At 43.4% G+C, this 22,267-nt stretch overlaps 1 protein-coding gene across 1 annotated transcript; it reads left to right on the top strand.

Annotated features, from left to right (window-relative positions):
• The first annotated feature begins 24 nt into the window (after positions 1-24).
• Positions 25-21,153, top strand: LOC115199891 (solute carrier family 2, facilitated glucose transporter member 8). The gene is made up of 10 exons (XM_029762425.1): positions 25-390; positions 14,720-14,882; positions 15,078-15,284; positions 15,513-15,612; positions 17,219-17,430; positions 18,329-18,478; positions 18,711-18,819; positions 19,084-19,251; positions 19,508-19,653; positions 20,022-21,153. The coding sequence occupies exons 1-10, from the start codon at positions 293-295 to the stop codon at positions 20,187-20,189; spliced, it is 1,521 nt and encodes a 506-aa protein (XP_029618285.1). The 5' UTR covers positions 25-292; the 3' UTR covers positions 20,190-21,153.
• Positions 21,154-22,267: the final 1,114 nt, after the last annotated feature.

Genomic DNA, 22,267 nt, shown 5'->3' with positions numbered 1-22,267 from the left:
GGCGAGAATGCGAATCAGCTGATTCTGAAAAAGCACATGACCCAATTTGACAATAACCGTCCGGTCTGTCAGTTGACAACAGTGAAACGGATATATTTTGCTTACAAAAATATTAATATCATTATGATTTTCAGAATTTCCTGATAATGTTCTTGTTGAATTGAGGGTTTGTAGTCACTCGTGCGGAGGTTTTCCTTTCGCGAAGAGTTTTTGGCAAAGATTTTCTCTGGCTCTGCATGTCCAGCATTCATGGTCTTTGTTTTTAAAGTGACCGCAAACAACAGCACAAAACATGATGGAAATCCAAAATCATGAGTCAAGGCGATTGCTTGATGCAGAATATGGAGAAGAAGAGACAGGAGTGAGGTCGGAGCAGGACGAATATCTTGAGTAAGTTTGTGTTATGGTTATGGAAAGAAAAGTTTTAACCCAATATCTTTGGTGGCCCTATACCACCCAGCATGATCAAATCAAACTGTATTTGTCACATGCGCCGAATACAACATGTGTAGACCATACCGGGAAATGCTTACTTACAAGTCCTTAGCCAATAATGCAGTTCAAGAAAGATTTGAGAATATTTACGAAATAAACTAAAGTAAAACAATTTAAAAAAGTAACACAAATAAATAACAATAACGAGGCTATATACAAGCGGTACCGAGTCAATGTGCGGGGGGGGTACGTTACATGTTAGTCGAGGTAATTTGTACATGTAGGTAGGGGTAAAGTGACTATGCATGGATAATAAATAGCGAGTAGCAGCAGTGTAAAAACAAATGGGCTGGGGGTTCAATGCAAATAGTCCGGGTGGCCATTTGATTAAATGTTCAGCAGTGTTATGGCTTGGGGGTAGAAGCTGTTAAGGAGCCTTTTGGTTCTAGACTTGGCGCCCTGGTACCGCTTGCTGTGCTGTAGCAGAGAGAACAGTCTATGACTTGGGTGACTGGAGTCTTTGACAATTCTTTGGGCTTCCATCTGACACTGCCTATTATATAGGTCCTGGATGGCAGGAAGCTTGGCCCCAGTGATGTACTGGGCCACATGCACTACCCTCTGTAGCGCCTTACGGTCAGATGCCGAGCAGTTGCCATATCAAGCGGCGATGCAATCGGTCAGGATGTTCTCGATGGTGCAGCTGTACAACTTTTTGAAGATCTGGGGACCCATGCCAAATCTTTTCAGTCTCCTGAGGGGGAAAAGGTGTTGTTGTGCCCTCTTCACGACTGTCTTGGTGTGTTTGGACCATGATAGTTTGTTGGTGATGTGGACACCAAGGAATTTGAAACTCCCAACCCGCTCCACTACAACCCTGTCGATGTTAATGGGGGCCTGTTCGGCCCGCTTTTTCCTGCAGTCCACGATCAGCTCCTTTGTCTTGCTCACATTGAGGGAGAGGTTGTTGTCCTGGCACCATACTGCCAGGTCTCTGACCTCCTCCCTATAGGCTGTCTCATCGTTGTCGGTAATCAGACCTACCACTGTTGTGTTGTCAGCAAACTTAATGATGGTGTTGGAGTTGTGTTTGCCCACACAGTCGTGGGTGGACAGGGAGTACAGGAGGGGACTAAGTACACACCCCTGAGGGTCCCCAGTGTTGAGGATCAGCGTTGCAGATGTGTTGTTGCCCAGTGGCGGTTCTAGACCATTTCAACTGGGGGGGCCAAGCTGGGGCCAGTTGTACTGTTAGAGGGGCCAGTTACATTAGACGTTATTGTTGTCATATCGTTTTATTCACTGCATTGCAGGTATTAGCAGGCAAAAGACCATGTTCATAATCATTCAACAATTTATTTGCATTGCCAGTATAATTTTAATTTGCATTACATATTCAGTATCAGGTAACATCAACTGTATTCTCCGATTTTTGTGTTTTTTTGCAAAAAGATCAGCAAATTAATCTAGACTCAAGGCCTTTGCCCTCCTTGACTCAATACTTAATACACCTAAATTGCTTAATCTGTCATCTGACATTGTGGACCTGAGATACGTTTTCACCAGCTTTAGTGCAGAAAAACTGGGTTCACAAGAAGCAGTACTAACAGGGATTGAAACAGCTATCTTGCACAGTTTAAAGAAAGAAAACTTCTTTATAAGGCTCAATGAATAATGCCAGCTCTACTACACTGGAGGGTCTCTGCATGCCACTCTGTTTTCTCCTTTCTAAAAGTCTTCTGAACTGATGTAGTTCATGCCCCAAGTCATCAATATCTGATTCATACATTCTAGCAAATGGAAACAAGTACTTCTCTTTGAGAAACACATCACTTGTAGGGTTTAGAGTTTGGATGCCATTCATTATGTCACAGTTTTTGCTAGGGAACCTTCTGTTAAGCTCATTGAGCATATGATCTAAAACAGGGTAGAAAAGGGTTGTACTGCCTTTTTCTTGTTCTGAATCTGACCTCTGACCCACTGTACTGAGTACACCGTCTCCATTAAATTGAGAGCCTAGCTTTTTTGGTCGTTTTGCAGGGGGGTGTATTGCAGTATCACATTGCTCAGCTGTGTTCAACACTTCATTCCATAGGTTGTCAAAAAATGACTCATCCCTGGAGTCATTCAAAGTTTGAACTGAGGCTTCAATTAAATCAACAGCCTTTGACAGGTCAAGTGACTGTAACATATCTGATAGAAATGTTGCTTCTCCAAACACTATGGAGTGTAACAAGGCACACAATGAATTGTAAATCTATCTGTGCAAGCAGACCTCGTGCCTCAACAGATCTGTCACCATTGTGTTCTTGGACTATGTCTTGCAGGACTCGCTTAATGGCAGGTAATCTATCCATAATAGTATGTAGAGCCATATATCGACATGCCCAGCGAGTGTCACTTAGTCTCTGAAGCTCTCTAGGTGCACCTGGGTACATCTCTTTTTGTATGCTAAGCCATTTTTGATGCACATATGACCCAGATGTGAAGATGAAAAGTATTTTCTAGTAAGGAGAAGAACTGTCCTACCTCAGGGACAGCTTTGACTGTATCCACTAAAACTAAGTTTAGACAGTGTGCACTGCAGTGGATGTAAAAAGCATGCTTTGCTTGTTCTTTAATGCCTGCCTGGACGCCTGAATGCTTGCCACTCTTAACGGAAGCACCGTCATATGCTTGGCCTACTAGGTTGTTTTTGTATCCAAGACCATGACTTTCTAATATGTGTATGATTTTGTCAGTAAGCTGTGCTGCATCTAGTTGATCAGCTGATTCAAAGTGGAGAAAGCTCTCATGGACAGCTCCTCTGAGATAGTACCTGAGTACTAGAGATATCTGCTCCTTTTTTTTTTACATCTTTTGTTTCGTCTGCCATTATGCTAAAGACCTCACTGTCTTTCACTTCTTCTATCATTTTTGCTGGAACCATGTCTGCCAAACAACTCAGAACCTCATTCTGAATCCCTTTGCTTGTATATTTTGCATTATGAATGGAAGTCAACCTTTTTTTCACAGTTGTCATGCTTAGCTATTGTTTCTAGGATTGCCATGAAGTTCCCTTTATTATCTGTCACCGCAGGCTCATCATGTCCTCTTTGTGCAATGTTTTGTGTGGCTGTAAGTAGTAGTACTTCTATTGTTTTAATATAGTCCCGATTTTCTTGAACCTGTTTGTTGTGTTCCTTGTTTAGGGCATTTACCAGTGTTACATTACTTCTTACAGCTTTCTGATAGTCTCTCCATGTAATCATTGCTTGTTTGTGCCGCTCAGACCTTGCATGAATTGCAAATCCCCCCTCTTTGTAAGTTGCCTTCTTCAAGTTGTTAAAACCCAATTGTGAATCAAATACAGTCTCTGAGACTTTGGGAGGGCTAAAATGCCTGCAGGCGTAACAAAACTCAGTCTGATTTTTTTGAATATTCAAGCCATGGATGGATATGGTACCAGGCCGCCTTGAAGCTCCTCCTCCGGTCCCCCATCGGAGTTCTTGGGTATATGTTCATCATTGGCTGCACCGGTGGTTCCTCCCGGGATTTACTGGGACTTACTGTGCCCATTCACTGTGCCCAAACTGACTAATTGCACTGCTTTACAAGTAACCAAAGATGTATTCAACATCACAAACCTGATGGTTCACTGCTTGTGGACGCACGAGGCTCCTCTGTTGGTGTCTCACTCTCAGCCTCTACCTCAGCCTCAGTCTCTCCATCTGTCTCACTTTCCTGCTCTACTATGCCTTCACTCTCAGTCTCTCCAATGGACAAGTCTTCCTGCTCTCTCTCTGCAGCCTCTCTGCTCTCTCCACACCTGAACCATCTGGCTCTGTCTCACTGTCTGCCTTGTCTTTTCTTTGGAAGAAGAACATGATGTCCTTCTTTCTCTTCATTTTGGTGAAAACTAAAGAGCAAAAGCAATGGGGACCACGCTTATTAATTCATTTACTTAAAATAACTGACTTGCTAGGTAACTACCCTTTATGTCTAACCGTTTTACGTTACAGTGCGTTTCCGGAGTGTGGTTTAAGTAAAAACACTCAGCACCATGAGTTTGTTGATCATATATTTTATCCTTTTTCATACTGCAACAAAGTAACAAACAGGGTCCAAAATCGTTGTCACGGGCACTGCCCCCCCCCCCCCCCCCCCCCGAACCACTAGTGTTGTTGCCTACCCTTACCGCCTGGGGGTGGCCCGTCAAGAAGTCCAGGATTCAGTTGCAGAGTGAAGTGTTTATTCCCAGGGTCCTTAACTTAGTGCCCACAAAGCTCATCACTATGGTGTTGAATACAGAGCTGTAGTCAATGAACAGCATTCTCATATAGGTGTTCCTTTTGTCCAAGTGGGAATGGGCAGTGTGGAGTGCGATTTGAGATTGCGTCATCTGTGGATCTGTTTGGGGGGTATGTGAATTGGGAGTGGGTCTAGGGTTTCTGGGATGATGGTGTTGATGTGAGCCATGACCAGCCTTTCAAAGCACTTCATGGCTACCGACATGAGTGCTACGGGGCGGTAATCATTTAGCAGGTTACATTCGCTTCCTTGTGCACAGGGACTATGGTGGTCTGCTTAAAACATGTAGGTATTACAGACTCAGTCAGGGAGAGGTTGAAAATGTCAGTGAAGACACTTGCCAGTTGGTCCGCGCATGCTTTGAGTACACATCTTGGCAATCCGTCTGGCTCCGTGGCTTTGTGAATGTTGACCTGTTTAAAGGTCTTGCTCACATCGGTTACTGAGAGCGTTATCATGCAGTCGTCCGGAACAGCTGGTGCTCTCATGAATGCTTCAGTGTTGCGAGCATAAAAGGCATTTAGCTCGTCTGGTAGGCTCGCATCACTGGGCAGCTCACGGCTGGGTTTCACTTTATAGTCCGTAATTTTTTCAAGCCCTGCCACATCCGACAAGCGCCAAAGCCGGTGTAATGGGATGCAATCTTAATCCTGTATTGACGCTTTGCCAGTTTGATGGTTCGTCTGAGGGCGTAGCGGGATTTCTTAAAAGCGTCCAGTATGCTATGATGCTGGTAAAGTTGCAAACAATGTTCTTCCCCAAGAACATAGCAAAACAACAATCTGTTTCAGTAGCTATAGTTAGCTAGCTATGGCCCCATCCTGCCTGGTGTCAATGGTACAGGCTGGTGGTGTAATGGTGTGGGGAATGTTTTCCTGGCACTCGTTAGGTCCCTTGATACCAATTGAGCAATGTTTCCATGCCCCGAAAAACGTTCAAACTTCCTAGTAGTTAGCCATTGAGAGTACTTTCACATTTTAAGCATTTCTATCCAAAACCAACATTATGGGTGATATTTTAGTCACTCAAAGTGCTATTTTACATGGGAAACAGTGACCTGTTTGGGAACTTTTTTTTTTTTTTTAACTATTCCTCCATACATGATCTTTCCAGATCTTTGATATCCTTCATCTGCACTTATGGACTCCTCTCTTCAATTCAAACTACAGATTTTAAATGGGGATAAAGTCCAGAGACTCAATCAATCAAATTTATTTATGAAGTCCTTTTTGCATCATTTTTACATCAGCAGTTGTCACAAAGTCGCAATTGCCAGGTCGCAATTGTAAATGAGAACTTGTTCTCAACTTGCCTACCTGGTAAAATAAAGGTGAAAAAAAAAGTGCTTATACAGAAACCCAGCCTAAAACCCCAAATAACAAGCAATGCAGATATAGAAGCACAGTGTTTAAGAAAAACTCCATAGAAAGACAGGAACCTAGGATAAAAACCTAGAGGAACCAGGCTCTGTAGGGTGGCCAGTCCTCTTCTGGCTGTGCCGGGTGGAGATTATAAGAGTACATGGCCAGGTCGTTCTTCAAGATGTTCATACATGACCAGCATGGTCAAATAATAATCACGGTGGTTATAGAAGGTGCAACAGGTCAACACCTCAGGAGTAGGGCTGGGCGATATGTCAAACAAATTATATACACTGCTCAAAAAAATAAAGGGAACACTTAAACAACACAATGTAACTCCAAGTCAATCACACTTCTGTGAAATCAAACTGTCCACTTAGGAAGCAACACTGATTGACAATAAATTTCACATGCTGCTGTGCAAATGGAATAGACAACAGGTGGAAATTATAGGCAATTAGCAAGACACCCCCAATAAAGGAGTGGTTCTGCAGGTGGGGTCACAGACCACTTCTCAGTTCCTATGCTTCCTGGCTGATGTTTTAGTCACTTTTGAATGCTGGCGGTGCTTTCACTCTAGTGGTAGCATGAGACGGAGTCTACAACCCACACAAGTGGCTCAGGTAGTGCAGCTTATCCAGGATGGCACATCAATGCGAGCTGTGGCAAGAAGGTTTGCTGTCTGTCAGCGTAGTGTCCAGAGCATGGAGGCGCTACCAGGAGACAGGCCAGTACATCAGGAGACGTGGAGGAGGCCGTAGGAGGGCAACAACCCAGCAGCAGGACCGCTACCTCCGCCTTTGTGCAAGGAGGAGCAGGAGGAGCACTGCCAGAGCCCTGCAAAATGACCTCCAGCAGGCCACAAATGTGCATGTGTCTGCTCAAACGGTCAGAAACAGACTCCATGAGGGTGGTATGAGGGCCCGACGTCCACAGGTGGGGGTTGTGCTTACAGCCCAACACCGTGCAGGACGTTTGGCATTTGCCAGAGAACACCAAGATTGGCAAATTCGCCACTGGCGCCCTGTGCTCTTCACAGATGACAGCAGGTTCACACTGAGCACATGTGACAGACGTGACAGAGTCTGGAGACGCCGTGGAGAACGTTCTGCTGCCTGCAACATCCTCCAGCATGACCGGTTTGGCGGTGGGTCAGTCATGGTGTGGGGTGGCATTTCTTTGGGGGGCCGCACAGCCCTCCATGTGCTCGCCAGAGGTAACCCGACTGCCATTTAGGTACCGAGATGAGATCCTCAGACCCCTTGTGAGACCATATGCTGGTGCGGTTGGCCCTGGGTTCCTCCTAATGCAAGACAATGCTAGACCTCATGTGGCTGGAGTGTGTCAGCAGTTCCTGCAAGAGGAGGGCATTGATGCTATGGACTGGCCCGCCCGTTCCCCAGACCTGAATCCAATTGAGCACATCTGGGACATCATGTCTCGCTCCATCCACCAACGCCACGTTGCACCACAGACTGTCCAGGAGTTGGCGGATGCTTTAGTCCAGGTCTGGGAGGAGATCCCTCAGGAGACCATCCTCCACCTCATCAGGAGCATGCCCAGGCGTTGTAAGGAGGTCATACAGGCACGTGGAGGCCACACACACTACTGAGCCTCATTTTGACTTGTTTTAAGGACATTACATCAAAGTTGGATCAGCCTGTAGTGTGGTTTTCCACTTTAATTTTGAGTGTGACTCCAAATCCAGACCTCCATGGGTTGATCAATTGGATTTCCATTGATAATTATTGTGATTTTGTTGTCAGCACATTCAACTATGTAAAGAAAAAAGTATTTAATAAGATTATTTCATTCATTCAGATCTAGGATGTGTTATTTTAGTGTTCCCTTTATTTTTTTGAGCAGTGTGTGTGTGTGTGTGTGTGTGTGTGTGTGTGTATATATATGTATATATGTATATATATATATATATATATATATATACACATATTCATTCATTCATTCATTCAGATCTAGGATGTGTTTTTGGAGCAGTGTGTGTGTGTGTGTATATATATATATATATATATATATATATATATATATATATATATATATATACTGCTCCAAAAAAAAAGGGAACACTTAAACAACACATCCTAGATCTGAATGAATATATATATAAGACTTTCTCTTTTTAGCAGTCAGTTGTGGTGAAGCAGCAGCAATGTCTCCCTGTGCTGGGCTTGGGTTTTATGTCCCTCATTGACTGTCTCTGAGACAGCTCTTGCTTTTATGTGGCCCACCTTCGCCTCTTTGATGTAGTATGTTTTAAACTGAGGGTCGACCAACGAGGTTATGTCCAGGATGTCATCTGTTGCTAGGTCATCATATTTCTCATTCAGATAGTCCATGACTATTGTTTTGATGGTTTGGGTGAGCTCTGTTTCACCATCATCAGGTTTCATGACCTCTGTATTGAACAGGTGTAGTACTGACATAAGACTCACCAGACAGAGCATCTGTGGATTCTAGGAGTGGGGTCAATGCCTGGTTGATGTACTCAAGAATATCTGTATAGGTGGGAGCTAAGTGCTGGGTCTTCTTGTCACTGGACAAGACCTGTGAAATGGTTTTCTCCTGCTCCAGTACTTATTGCACCATCTTTTGATCTGATCGCCACCTGGTTTTTTTCACCCGTTTTTTAAAAAAATTTTCATATATTTTTTAATTTTTTAGTAACTGCCAGGTCTCTTCATTTTCCACGAATAGGAAAAGGCACCTACCACTTTCTTACACACTCCAATTGCACGATCCACCCGTTTGTCTCTACCCACTCTGATAAATTGAGATTTTAATAAAATCACAATAATCCCTTATAGTTATGTATAAATGTTATATTTAACTTAATCCAGTTGATGAAGAAAAATGCACATTTAGTTTCATCTAACCAATCACTTCAATATACACAATTGACAAGGTTACTTACCAATGGCCAAGTGCAGACGATGTCCAAAACATTGCAGTCGGGTCCATTTGTTGATTTGAGCGGCCTTCACCACGTTTGCACCACTATCCGTTGTAATGCAGACCTGTCTGTCTTGACTGAGTCCCCAGGAGGCGAGAGCGTCAATGAGCCCCTCTGCTATAGCTTCACCCGTGTGGTCGTCGGGAAAGTATGATGTTTGAAGGCATTTATTTTGATGATTCCACTCTTTGTCAATATAGTGGATAGTGAGGCTAATATAAGGCTCTGACGTGCGACTAGACCACAGATCGGTAGTAGTAGCAAAATACGTCAAATCTGTCTTGAGCTGTTCCTTAACTTTTTCCCTACACTCGGTGTAGAGTTTAGGCAGTGCGGTGTGAGAGAAATGTTTGCGGCCAGGGAGCACGTACCTGGGGACAATTACATTGATAAGCCTATTGAAACCTTCCTTTTCAACTGTGCTAATTGGTAACATGTCCTTAGCAATGCATAATAGCATTTGTGATTGCTCGTAGGGCATAAACGCTGTCAGTGTTGACTGCTTCGGGCGAACATCCATAGATTGGCTGGTGCTTGAGGGGAGTTTATCAATACCGTGGCGCAAACTCAAACTTTCTGCATGTTAGAAAAAGGGATTTTGCTTCAGATGATGAAAAAGGTTTGTCGTATTTCCAGACTTGGTAGCCACCTGTCTACGGCACAATTTGCAATGAACATTGCTCTGCTCTTTGTCGGACTTCAAAAAGCCAAACCACTTTCAAATAACTGAAACAGTTGAACCCTTTTTATCAATAATTTCTTCATTGGAAGCTGCTCCTTTTCCATGGCTATCGCTGCCAGTGTTTTCACCTACATCACACATTTTTGTGGTTAATAGTGGCTACTTCATCACTCGAGGTGCTAAGTGGTTTTTAATGGGCGTATACCTCTCCACGTGCATATTGTCACTTCTCCGCACGTTCCTGCTGCGACACAGAGGTGAAATGGACTGCTGTACCTAATTATTCTATATCGACATTATCGAAAATTAGAACAGCAGAAACTGGATCAGCAGCATGACCAGGTGGACTGGGGAAGGGGACAGCCAGTAGTCGTCAGGCCAGGTAGTCCTGAGGCATGGTCCTAGGTCCTCCGGGAGGGAGGGAGAAAGAGATGGGAGAATTAGATAAATACGTAAGATCTGGTGTCCTGTGTGATAAGTCGCTCTGGATAAGAGCGTCTGCTAAATGACTTAAATGTAAATGTAAATAAAACAGGAGAATTACACCAGATATGACAGACTGGCCATAGGCCCCTGGCACGTAGACTATAGCAGCATAGATACTGGAGACTGAGACAGGGGGATCGGGGGACACTGTGGCCCAATCCAAAGTTACCCCTGGACAGGACCAACCAGGCAGGAGATGTAATCCCACCCATTTTGCCAAAGCACTGCCCCATACCACCAAAGGGATATCAACAGACCACTAACTTACTACCCTGACACAAGGTTGCGTATACCCCACAAAGATCTCCCCCACCGCACAAACCAGAGGAGCCGCAAAACTGGACAGGAAAATAACGACAGTGACTCAACCCACTCAAGTCGAGTATAGCAACAAAGTCTGGCACTACGTGTTGCACCCCCCCTAGGGACGGAGTGCATGCCAGTGACCCAACCCCCGTAATAGGATCAGAGGCAGAGATTCCCGGTGGAGCGAGAGGAGTCAGCCAGGCAGCAAGTGTGGTTCGTCACTCCAGTGCCTTGCCATTCACATTCGCACCCCTTGGCCAGACTACACTCAATCATAGGACCTACTGAAGAGATGAGTCTTCATTAAGGACTTAAACGGTTGAGACCGAGTCTGCATCTCTCACATGGATTGGCAGACCATTCCATACAACTGTTGCTATATTGGAGAAAGCCCTGCCTCCAGCTGTTTGCTTAGATATACTAGGAACAATGAGGCCTGCGTCTTGTGACTGTAGCGCACGTTTTTTTTATTTTTACCTTGTCAGCTCGGATTTGATCTTGCAACTTTTCGGTTACAAGTCCAACGCTCTAACCACTAGGCTACCTGCTGCCCCAGTATGTACAACAGAACCAAATCGGAGAGCTGGGTAGAAGCAAATCCATGTAATGCTTTGTAGGCTAGCCTTAAAAGGAAGCCAGTGTAGAGAGGCTAGCACTGGAGTAATTAGAACTTTAGGGTTCAACTCAAGATTTTACCAGCTGTATTTAGCACTAATCCGGGTAACCGGAGAGTAAAGCATTGCAGTAGTCTAATCTTGAAGTGACAAATCATGGATTCGTTTTTCTGCATAATTTTTGGCCAAAAAGTTTCTGATTTTTGCAGTGTTACAAAGATGGAAAAAAAACTGCTCCTGAAATATTTTTGATATGTTCGTCAAAGGGAGATCAGGGTCCAGAGTAACTGCGAAGGCTTTCACAATGATATTTGCGATGACTGTACAACCATTGAGAGTTATTGTCAGATCAAACAGAAGATCTTTGTTTCTTGGGACCTAGAACTAGCATCTGTTTTGTCCGAGTTTAAAAGTAAAACATGGCCCTAGCCCTCACCCTCCGATCCAACAGGTCCCAGATGTGCTCAATGAGATTGAGATCCGGGCTCTTCGCTGGCCATGGCAGAACACTGACATTCCGGTCTTGTAGGAAATCACGCCCCGAATGAGCAGTATGTCTGGTGGCATTGTCATGCTGGAGGTTCATGTCAGGATGAGCCTGCAAAAAGGGAGGATGTCTTCCCTGAAACGCACAGCGTTGATATTTCCTGCAATGACAACAAGTTCAGTCCGATGATGCTGTGACACACTGCCCCAGACCATGACGGACCCTCCACCTCCAAATCGATCCCGCTCCAGAGTACAGGCCTCAGTGTAACGCTCATTCTTTCGACGATAAACGTTAATCCGACCATCTCACCCCTGGTGAGACAAAACCGCGACTCGTCAGTGAAGAGCACTTTTTGCCAGTCCTGTCTGGTCCAGCGACGGTGGGTTTGTGCCCATGGGCGACGTTGTTGCCGGTGAGAACCTGCCTTACAACAGGCCTACAAGCCCTCAGTCCAGCATCTCTCAGCCTATTGCGGACAGTCTGAGCACTGATGGAGGGATTGTGTGTTCCTGGTGTAACTCGGGCAGTTGTTGCCATCCTGTACCTGTCTCGCAGGTGTGATGTTCAGGTATACCAATCCTGTGCAGGTGTTGTTACACGTGGTCTGCCACTGCGAGGACGATCAGCTGTCCGTCCTGTCTCCCTGTAGCGTTGGCTTAGGCGTCTCACAGTACGGACATTGCAATTTATTGCCCTGGCCACATCTGCAGTCCTCATGCCTCCTTGCAGCATGCCTAAGGCATGTTCACGCAGATGAGCAGGGACCCTGGGCATCTTTCTTTTGGTGGTTTTCAGAGTCAGTAGAAAGGCCTCTTTTTAGTGTCCTAAGTTTTCATAACTGTGACCTTAATTGCCTGCCGTCTGTAAGCTGTTAGTGTCTTAACGACCGTTCCGCAGGTGCATGTTCATTAATTGTTTATGGTTCATTGAACAAGCATGGGAAACAGTGTTTAAACCCTTTACAATGAAGATCTGTGAAGTTGTTTGGATTTTTACGAATTGTCTTTGAAAGACAGGGTCCTGAAAAGGGGACGTTTCTTTTTTTTTTTGCTGAGTGTGTGTTATATATATTTAGTGAAAACAATAGTGGTCCTAGAACGGAACACTGAAACTTACCATTGATTTGTCAGAGGACAAACCATCCACAGAGGTTAGCTGATGTCTTTCCAACAGATAAGATCTAAACCAGGCAAGAACTTGTCAGTGTAGACCAATTAAGGTTTCCAATCTCTCCAAAAGAATGTGGTGATCGATGGTGTCGAAAGCGGCACTATGGTCTAGGAGCACGAGGACAGAAGCAGGGCCTTGGTCTTATGCCATTAAAATATAATTTACCACCTTTACGGGTGCGGTTTCAGTACTATGAATAGGTCTAAAACCAGACTGTTGCGTTTTGTAAACTTGATTTATTTTCAGGAAGGCAGTGAGTTGCTGAGCAACAGCTTTTTCCCAAAGATTTGAGAGGAATGGGAGATTTGATATAGGCCATTTTTATTTATTATAATTTAATTTTTCGAGTGGTCAAGGTTTGTCTTATTCAGGAGAGGCTTTATTACTGCCACTTGTAGTGAGTTTGGTACACATCCGGAGGATAGGGAGCTGTTTATTACACAGAGTTACACAAATTATGAGCATAAGAACATCAGAAGCCTTTTGAAATCCCCCTATACTAATTTCTGGTGGAAAAATACATTGTTTTCACCTCCGCCATTCCTGCTCTACAGCACCACAGGGTTTCATGTTTTTCAAGCTATAACATATGAAATTATCTGACGTTAATGACAATTCTTAACATTTTTTGTAATTAAGTCAGTCCATAAATATATCATATTCAAGCACAAATTATATCTTTCTTACATGATTCTGTATTTAGAAAGCAAGCATATAACGTCACAGGAAGGGTATAGCTGGCTCAAACGTGTGTGTGTGTGTGTGTGTGCGCTCTTAGAGGAGTGAGGGCTGGTTCAGGTGTGTCTCCCCCTCCCCTGAGCAACACCTTCTCTGTTTTCCCTCCTCTCCATCCCCTCCCTCGCTTTTCTCCTGTCATCTGCCTCATCCCTCTCTCCTGTGTCCTCGCCTCATAGTTCCCCTGGGAACCCTGGAAGGGAGACAGAGACGGATGTTAGGAACAGGAGAAAAGCGAGGGAGGGGATGGAGAGGAAGGAAAACAGAGAAGGTGTTACTCAGGGGAGGGGGAGACACACCTGAACCAGCCCTCACTCCTGATCTAAGAGCACACACACACACACACACACGTTTTGAACAGTTCCAAGGGGCAAGTATTGAAAGGAACACCATTCAAGAGGCTGCATAGAACTGGTGTGTGTCAGCTCCTTTTAAGATGTGGCATAATATTGTCACTTTGTGGTATGCAATGGTCATCATACTGGATTAATTATCTACTGGTGACACGCAACAACAACAAAAAAGTCTACCAGACATTTTCACTGTGGATTTCTTAGGAGTCATCAAAGTACACTTTAATAGAAGTACTTAAAATAATGCTTAAGATAAAGAATGTGGGAATAGATCAAGTAAAATGTAGTTATTTAACACTTTAAAAAAATGTATAATCTCTCTCTCTAATGGAAAACCCATCAAGCTCACTTAGATCATAGGTTTGTGTTTGGATGTCATGGCTGTAAACACTTCTTGCTTTCACAATTTAATATTTGCTAAACAGCACCCCCCGGGAAGCTACTGCAGCCTCACTCTACCCGTGATAAAGTCATTTTCGATAAGGCGCGAAACTGAAATATACTATTTGGTATGATTTTTGTGGAATATTGAATGTGTGCTTCAAACTGTTTGCTTGGAATGATTTGTAGCTATCGTCTCCAAATGTGCATCCGACTCAGTTTCCCTACCAGAAAACAAGCGACACCGGTAAAGTCTTGTGTATTCGAGCACCCAAATTCAGGGGGATGGCTTGACTGCGAGTGTCTGCTTACTTGACAGCAGTAGCATACTGTAGTTCTTTACTAAAAACATGGTCTAGTTTTGTTGGGTTGGTGAAGTCTTGCATGTAAATAGTGTTGTTACAATAAAGCTGATTTTGTAACCCCACCTGTTCTATATTTTCAACAGCAAGGTGAAGAATGGAAAGCTGTACCTCGCCACTTTTGCAGCAGTCCTTGGCCCCCTGAGTTTTGGGTTCGTGTTAGGGTACAGCTCCCCTGCCATCCCTGAACTAAGCACAATTACTGACCCGAGATTACAACTAGACAAAGAAGAGGCTTCCTGGTTTGGGGTAAGATAACATTCTTGTCATGGGGCCCTGATTTCCCCCCCCCCCTCATAACCCAACCAGGATGAGCTCTGGACCATTGTCATGCTATAACACAGAGTTTTTTTTCCTGGTCAGGTCAGGGCCCTAATCATTCCTGTGTAGATTGAAGTGGACGTTATCCATTTCATTGACTCTGTTCTGTTTTCTGTTTTGCAGTCTATCGTGACGATAGGAGCTGCTATAGGGGGTCTACTCGGTGGTTGGATGGTGGACAAGATCGGGAGGAAGCTGAGTCTTATGTTGTGCTCCATACCTTATATCTTTGGTTTTACTATCATCATTGCTGCTCAGAATATCTGGATGCTGTATCTTGGAAGGGTCCTCACAGGACTGGCAAGTGGGGTTACGTCTCTAGTGGTCCCAGTAAGTACTATGGAATGTTTACTCTGATGCTATCTGCTTAAATTGATCAAGATTGATGACTAAGATGCATGACTGTAGGAATGAATGCATGCATTCTAATTAGTATATTTCCTCATATATTCCTATTTTACGCTGTACCTCTGTTTTATCGCTTCTAGCAATATGTCATGCTGCATACTCTTCCTGTGTGAACATCGCTTTTCACTTTTCTCTTCCTCTGTGCTCTAGCTGTACATCTCAGAGATGGCCCATGAGCGTGTCCGTGGGGCAATGGGCTCCTGTGTTCAACTCATGGTGGTCACAGGAATCATGGGAGTATATATAGCAGGTACGCCACAGATGGCCAGTTGTTGGCAACATTTGAATGTTATGATTTATTGTTTTGAATCTCATGAGGAATTCTATATGCCGTTTGTATACTGTATCTGGTCAGCAGACAGGATTTGACAAGCATCTGACCATGTCATTAAGGGTTTGTCAGTGTTGTACAATTTTATGACAGAGGTTACAACAGTAGTCATACGGGTAGAGGTAAATGTTTTAATGATGTGGTGTTTTGTTCAAGGTACAAACCACCATCAAAGGCTATTCAGCTGCATTCGGTATTGTCATGTGATTATCATCGCCAGGCATGATCAAGATTCCATCCTACTAACTGAGAGTGCTCTCATTTTTGCCGGCCTCACAAGCCACCGCTATGCCTTATCTAGTTACCGACATACCATGCGTGTTTCTCCATTTACTTCCTCAGTAGACAGTACCATTGCAGGAGAGGTTGGCTGTTTTGTCTCCATCGTCTCTAGTATTTGTAGGCAATGGTCTTTGGCTGAGGAATGTTGAAAGGAAGAAACGTTTCATTCACTCATTGCCTGTATATGCTCTTCTAAATATGAATTTCAATTTAATCAACCAGGGTGATGGATTTGCCTAGTACGAACCATCCTGATCTCGTTCGTGCTAGGCTAGTGATGGATACTAATAATCAACATTCTGCATTTTCATTGTTCATGTTCTGGAGTTACCTTCTTTTTTTTATACATAAAATTACGTAATATCAACAACACAGCTGTGGAATCCAGAACTTAGTTTTTTCACACGGAATGACTCTACTAGGGTCATTGCACTACTGCCTTCGCACATTCCATACTCTACTGTCTCTCTGCTTCCAGTGACCCGCTCCTACAGGTTCATGCTCTACAACATCCGTAGAGTACGACCCTACCTCGCACAGGAAGCGGCGCAGGTCCTAGTCCAGGCACATATCATCTCACGTCTGGACTACTGCAACTCTATTTTGGCTGGGTGCCATGAAACCCCTGCTATTTATCCAGAACGCTGCAGCCTGCCTGGCGTTCAACCTTCCCATGTCACTCCGCTCCTCCGCACACTCCACCGGTTTCCAATCGAAGCTCACATCCACTACAAGACCATGGTACTTGACTACGGAGCAGCAAGAGGAACTGCCCATCCCTACCTTCAAGCTATGCTCAATCCCTACACCCCAACCCGAGCACTCCATTCTTCCACCTTTGGTCTCATGGCCCTCCTACCCCTGCGGGAGAGCAGCTCCCAGTCAGCCCAGTCCAAGGTCTTCTCTGTCCTGTTACCCCAATGTTGGAACCAGCTTTCCCCTGAAGCTAGGACAGCAGAGTCCCTGCCCATCTTCCTGAAAACCCTACCTCTTCAAAGAGTCTTAAATAATCCCTCCATCACCCTCCCCCCTCGCACCCCCTACTCACCCCACCTTTCATGAACTAACACTCGCACTTGACTTCCCCCCCTTTACTAGCTCTGACTTTGCTGATAGCTACTTTATTGAGGAAAATGTACTTACTATGACTGAGATATGTGTTTGTCCCACCTACATGCAGCTAACTGTAAGTTGCTCTAGATAAGGGCGTCTGCTAAATGACTTAAATGTAGATGCTTCCCAGGGATGTCACTGGACTGGCGCTGGCTAGCGATCTGCTGCTCCATCCCTCCCACCCTGATGATGGTGTTCATGTGTTTCATGCCTGAGACACCCAGGTTCCTGCTGTCTCAGGGTAAACAGAGGGAAGCTGAGGAGGCACTGCGCTTTCTGAGGGGGCCAGACGCCCCTGCAGAGTGGGAGTGTGCCCGCATCGAGGATGCTTCTGACGACCAGGTGAGCTTTGCCTATTCCCTAGTAATCATGAAGTATAAGACTTGCTTTAAGAAAGGCATTATGCCATTTCACAATGTATGAGACAAAGGTATTTTTTTTAAATTTATTTTTATTTCACCTTTATTTAACCAGGTAGGCAAGTTGAGAACAAGTTCTCATTTACAATTGCGACCTGGCCAAGATAAAGCAAAGCAGTTCGACACATACAACAACACAGAGTTACACATGGAGTAAAACAAACATACAGTAGAAAAATAAGTCTATATACAAGGTGAGATAAGGGAGGTAAAGGCAAAAAAGGTCATGGTGGCAAAGTAAATACAATATAGCAAGTAAAACACTGGAATGGTAGATTTGTAGTGGAAGAAAGTGCAAAGTAGAAATAATGGGGTGCAAAGGAGCTAAATGAATACAGTAGGGGAAGAGGTAATTGTTTGGGCTAAATTATAGATGGGCTATGTACAGGTGCAGTGATCTGTGAGCTGTTCTGACAGCTGGTGCTTAAAGCTAGTGAGGGAGATAAGTTTTTCCAGTTTCAGAGATATTTGTAGTTCGTTCCAGTCATTGGCAGCAGAGAACTAGAATAATACTCAGGTAGGGAGAGAGAGTCACACGTCTGTGTTGCTCTTAACCAAATCAGAAGGAACAGTCTTACCATTTTTATCGCGGGACCTCTCTTCACTTGCACGGTTATGTGTCTGAGTAAGTATATTTAGGTCAGCCCCACTAGTGTAGGGAACCAGAGCAGAGAGAAACTTGACAGAGCTGAGAAACGGTTGTCCTCTACGTTGTGGATTTAGTCTGAGAAGAATCTGGAACAAAGAAGCATGCTAACACATCTGACCCGTGTTAATTGGCATTAGAGGGTGTGATGACTGTGTGCTTTGTGTTAAACCAGGGAGGTCGTTTTGGGATGGCTGATCTTAAGGACCCTGGAGTATACAAGCCCCTTGGAGTGGGCATCATGTTGATGCTCTTCCAGCAGCTCACCGGTATCAACGCCATCATGTTCTATGCTGAGACTATCTTTGAGAAGGCCCATTTTAAGGTAAGAATTGTTAAGTGTTATCGGTATTTTAGCAGCTGGACCAACCAATGCTTTATTTATTGTCATCTTTTATGATTCAGTTTGTTTTTAAGATTCATTGGTTTGATGTATTTTAATTTCATTACTATTCATAAGCTGTAATGTGATTATCTAAGTACTATAGATACTATGAATATTGACATACCAGTGAGGTTATATGTAATAAAATGACAGGTGATTATTTGTTTTTCAGAACAGCGATGTTGCTACGGTGGTAGTAGCAGCAACCCAGGTAGTATTCACTGCAGTAGCAGCATTGGTCATGGACCGCGCTGGAAGGAAGCTTCTCCTCATCGTCTCTGGTGCTTATGTCTCACAAACGTGTGTGTCTGTCACTGTCTGCGTGTTATCAGTTACTTATCTTTCTTCCTCCACTGATTTTTATAATGCATCAATAGAATCCTTTTTGGCAATCCCTCTCCAAAGTTTTACGGCGGAAATAAGGCACTGTCAAGCTTGACATCAAATTACCACACCCATCACCCAAACTGGGCCCCAACTACCTGAAAATCCATGTTCAATTGTGAAAAGAAATGTCCTTTGTCTCTCTCTCTTTCTCTATTAAGGAGTTTTTATGTGTCTAAGCACTGCTGCCTTTGGTGTCTACTTCAAGTTGTCCAGTGAAACCCATGGTAACTCCTCAGGACTCTGCCTAGTAGAGAGTCCCCTTGCCCAGAACCCTGCGGCTGATCTGTCATGGCTCGCACTGTCCAGCATGGGCTTCTTCATCACAGGTGAACCCCACTCTTAAATTGTGACTATTGGGACCCAGCAAACTATCCTGGCTAGATAAAAACAAATTGAAATTAATTGTCTGCATTGCCTAGTAATGTTTCTTTTAGAGTATAGTTGGTTTAGTCACCTGTAAATTATTCCATGTGTTTTGAACTTACTATCAACCGTATAGCCATTTTTAAATTTTAAGTTCAGATCTGACATTTTGCTTAGTGTGAAACTTATTCTAATCATCATACCATGTGGTCAATTCAGGTTTCTCTCTTGGTTGGGGTCCCATCCCCTGGCTGGTGATGTCAGAGATCTTTCCCACGCGAGTAAAGGGGTTTGCCAGCTCTGTTTGTGTCCTCACCAACTGGGGCTCTGCCTTCATCATCACCAAGACCTTCCAGAACCTGATGGTGAGCTGGTGTTGATTTTGGGCATCCTATATGGCAGATGTGGGGGATAAAGAGATGTTGAGCGGGCAGATAAAGAGGGCTTGTGAGGAAGCCATTTTGCAGTTGTGGTTTTACTGGTTCGCATTTTCTTAGCCAAGCAGAGACATAAATGTCTATATGCGAACTTTAACAGCTTTTTTATTACAGATATACAAACATTGCTATGTATACAGATAGACATTTAATGCGCTGAACAAAGAAGTTTACTCTGCAGTTCATGTGTAGTGTCAGTCAATACATTTTAGAGGATCAGCTCAGAGGTCTATAAGGTAATACTGGTAAGGATGTATTTGGGTATTGTAATAACAAACCATGAAAATGTATTTCAGGATCTCCTAACCAGTGCTGGAACCTTCTGGCTGTTCTCTGGGTGTTGTGCGCTCAACATAGTCTTCACCATCATCTTTGTCCCGGAGACCAAAGGCAAGACTCTAGAGCAGATCCAGGCACGTTTCAAAGGGACTCCAGAACAATTAAGCTACAATAGACAAACTTAACGCCAAATATAACCTCAACAGGGACAGAAGTACAGTTTGGAGGGTCTCATGATACCTTGTGATTGATAGTTCTCTGGATGATCCTTTAAGATGGGATAATCTATCACTTTCTCTTACTTTAAAAAGTACAATGGTTGTGGCTGAGTATTATGCTCTACTCTGACTTAGTAGCGGGTCCTGCAGTCTGGGTTTTTGGCCTGTTGGGCATCCTGAATGAATGCTGGACCTCTTAAACGACCTTTTTAATGGTACTTTTACAAAAGAAAATTCACTGGAGTAATTCAATTCACACATTTAAAAAATATTTACGAACCTGAGATATTTGTACATTTTACTTATAGATAATAATAAGAATGATTACACAAAAATAATGAAACACTTTTTGTATGTATTATTTTTTCCAATACACAAACGGTTATTGCATTATTGAAATGTGAGAACACAAATGTTTTGGCCCATAATGATAATTGAATAGTTCCAAAATAATATTTTGTTGGCTGATTTTAATGTTCTGTTTATACCATGTCGGTATACTATGAGTTACTGATGCACTTGTAATACAGGTAAAGTTTTTAAAAACGAATGCACTGAGCACATCTACACAACACTGACACTTTCTATACAGGTGAACCTTTAAACATAAAGCACCAGGAGAAACGGGAACTGTGGTATGTTTTTAAATACATGTCGTTTTGATACAAATGTACAACTTGAGTTAAGTGTGCATTAATGTCCTCTTGGAATTATAATTGTTCATGTATTTTCAAATAACTATGTTAATACTCACTTTTCCACCTTTCTAAAAAAAAAAGTATGTAATTTTGTTAAGAATGGTTGTGTGAATACAGTTTAAAGTATCAATGTACACTGTAATATAATTGACAGTGCCAAACATTGGAACTCAAAGTGGTACACTAGTGAATGGTCATAATATCGTGTTAATAAAAGAGATTTGTCTATATCATATTAGCACCTCATTTTTTTCCTTGCGTATTCTATTCGTTTTTTCCCCTGAATGGTTCTAGGGGTTATGGTGTTGTTCAGTGGGCACTCTTAACTACAAGATTTTACTGAGTTACAGTTCATATAAGGAAATCGGGCAATTAAAAATTGTTTATGTAACCTTTTTTAACAGGGCAGACACATTAAGACCTTGATCTCTTTTACAAATGTGCCCTGTATATACAACATAAATATACACATGATACCCAATATACACTGACACAAATATAAATGCAACATGTAAACTGTTGGTTTCATGAGCTGAAATTAAAGATCCCAGACATTTTACATACGCACAAAAGGCTTAATACTTTAAAATGATGTGCACAAATTTGTTTACATGCCTGTTAGTGAGCATTACTCCTTTGCCAAGATAATCCATCCACCTGACAGGTGTGGCATATTAAGAAGCTGTTTAAACAGCATGATCATTACACAGGTGCACCTTGTGCTGGAAACAAAAGGCCACTCAAATGTGTAGTTATGTCACAACACGATGCCAAAGATGTCTCAAGTTTTGAGGGAGCATGCAAATGGCATGCTGACTGCAGAAATGTCCACCAGAGCTGTTGCCAGAGAATTGAATGTTAATTTCTCTACCATAAGCCGCCTCTATTGTTGTTTTAGAGAATTTGGCAGTATATACAACCAGTCTCATAACCCCAGACCACATGTACTATGTCGTCTGGGCGAGAGGTTTGCTGACATCAGTGTTGTGAACAGAGTACCCCATGGAGGCAATGGGGTTATAGTATGGGCAGGCATAAGCTACGGACAACGAACACAATTGCATTTTATCAATGTCAATTTGAATTCATGGAGATAACGTGAGATCCTGAGGCCCATTGTCGTGCCGTTCATCTGTCGCCATCACATGTTTCAGCATGATAATGCACAGCCCCTCATGTTGCAAGGATCTGTACACAATTCCTGGAAGCTGAAAATGTCCCAGGTCTTCCATGGCCTGCATACTCACCAGACATGTCACCCATTGAGCATTTTTGGGATGCTCTGGTTTGATGTGCACGACATTGTGTTCCAGTTCCCGCTAATATTCAGCAACTTCACACGGCGAT

The sequence above is a fragment of the Salmo trutta genome, chromosome 9, assembly GCF_901001165.1.
Source record: "Salmo trutta chromosome 9, fSalTru1.1, whole genome shotgun sequence".
Classification (NCBI taxonomy): Eukaryota; Metazoa; Chordata; class Actinopteri; order Salmoniformes; family Salmonidae; genus Salmo; species Salmo trutta.
The sequence above is the reverse complement of the archived record's forward strand: the minus strand, read 5'-3'. Positions and strand labels throughout refer to the sequence as shown.

What these genes read in the sequence shown, in the direction of transcription:
- LOC115199891 (XM_029762425.1), top strand. Translation starts at nt 293, where the DNA reads ATGATGGAAATCCAAAATCATGAGTCAAGGCGATTGCTTGATGCAGAA. An exon ending in CATGGGAGTATATATAGCAG is followed by an intron (nt 15,613 to 17,218) that starts GTACGCCACAGA and finishes GATGCTTCCCAG; the next exon opens with GGATGTCACTGGACTGGCGC. An exon ending in AGGATGCTTCTGACGACCAG is followed by an intron (nt 17,431 to 18,328) that starts GTGAGCTTTGCC and finishes GTGTTAAACCAG; the next exon opens with GGAGGTCGTTTTGGGATGGC.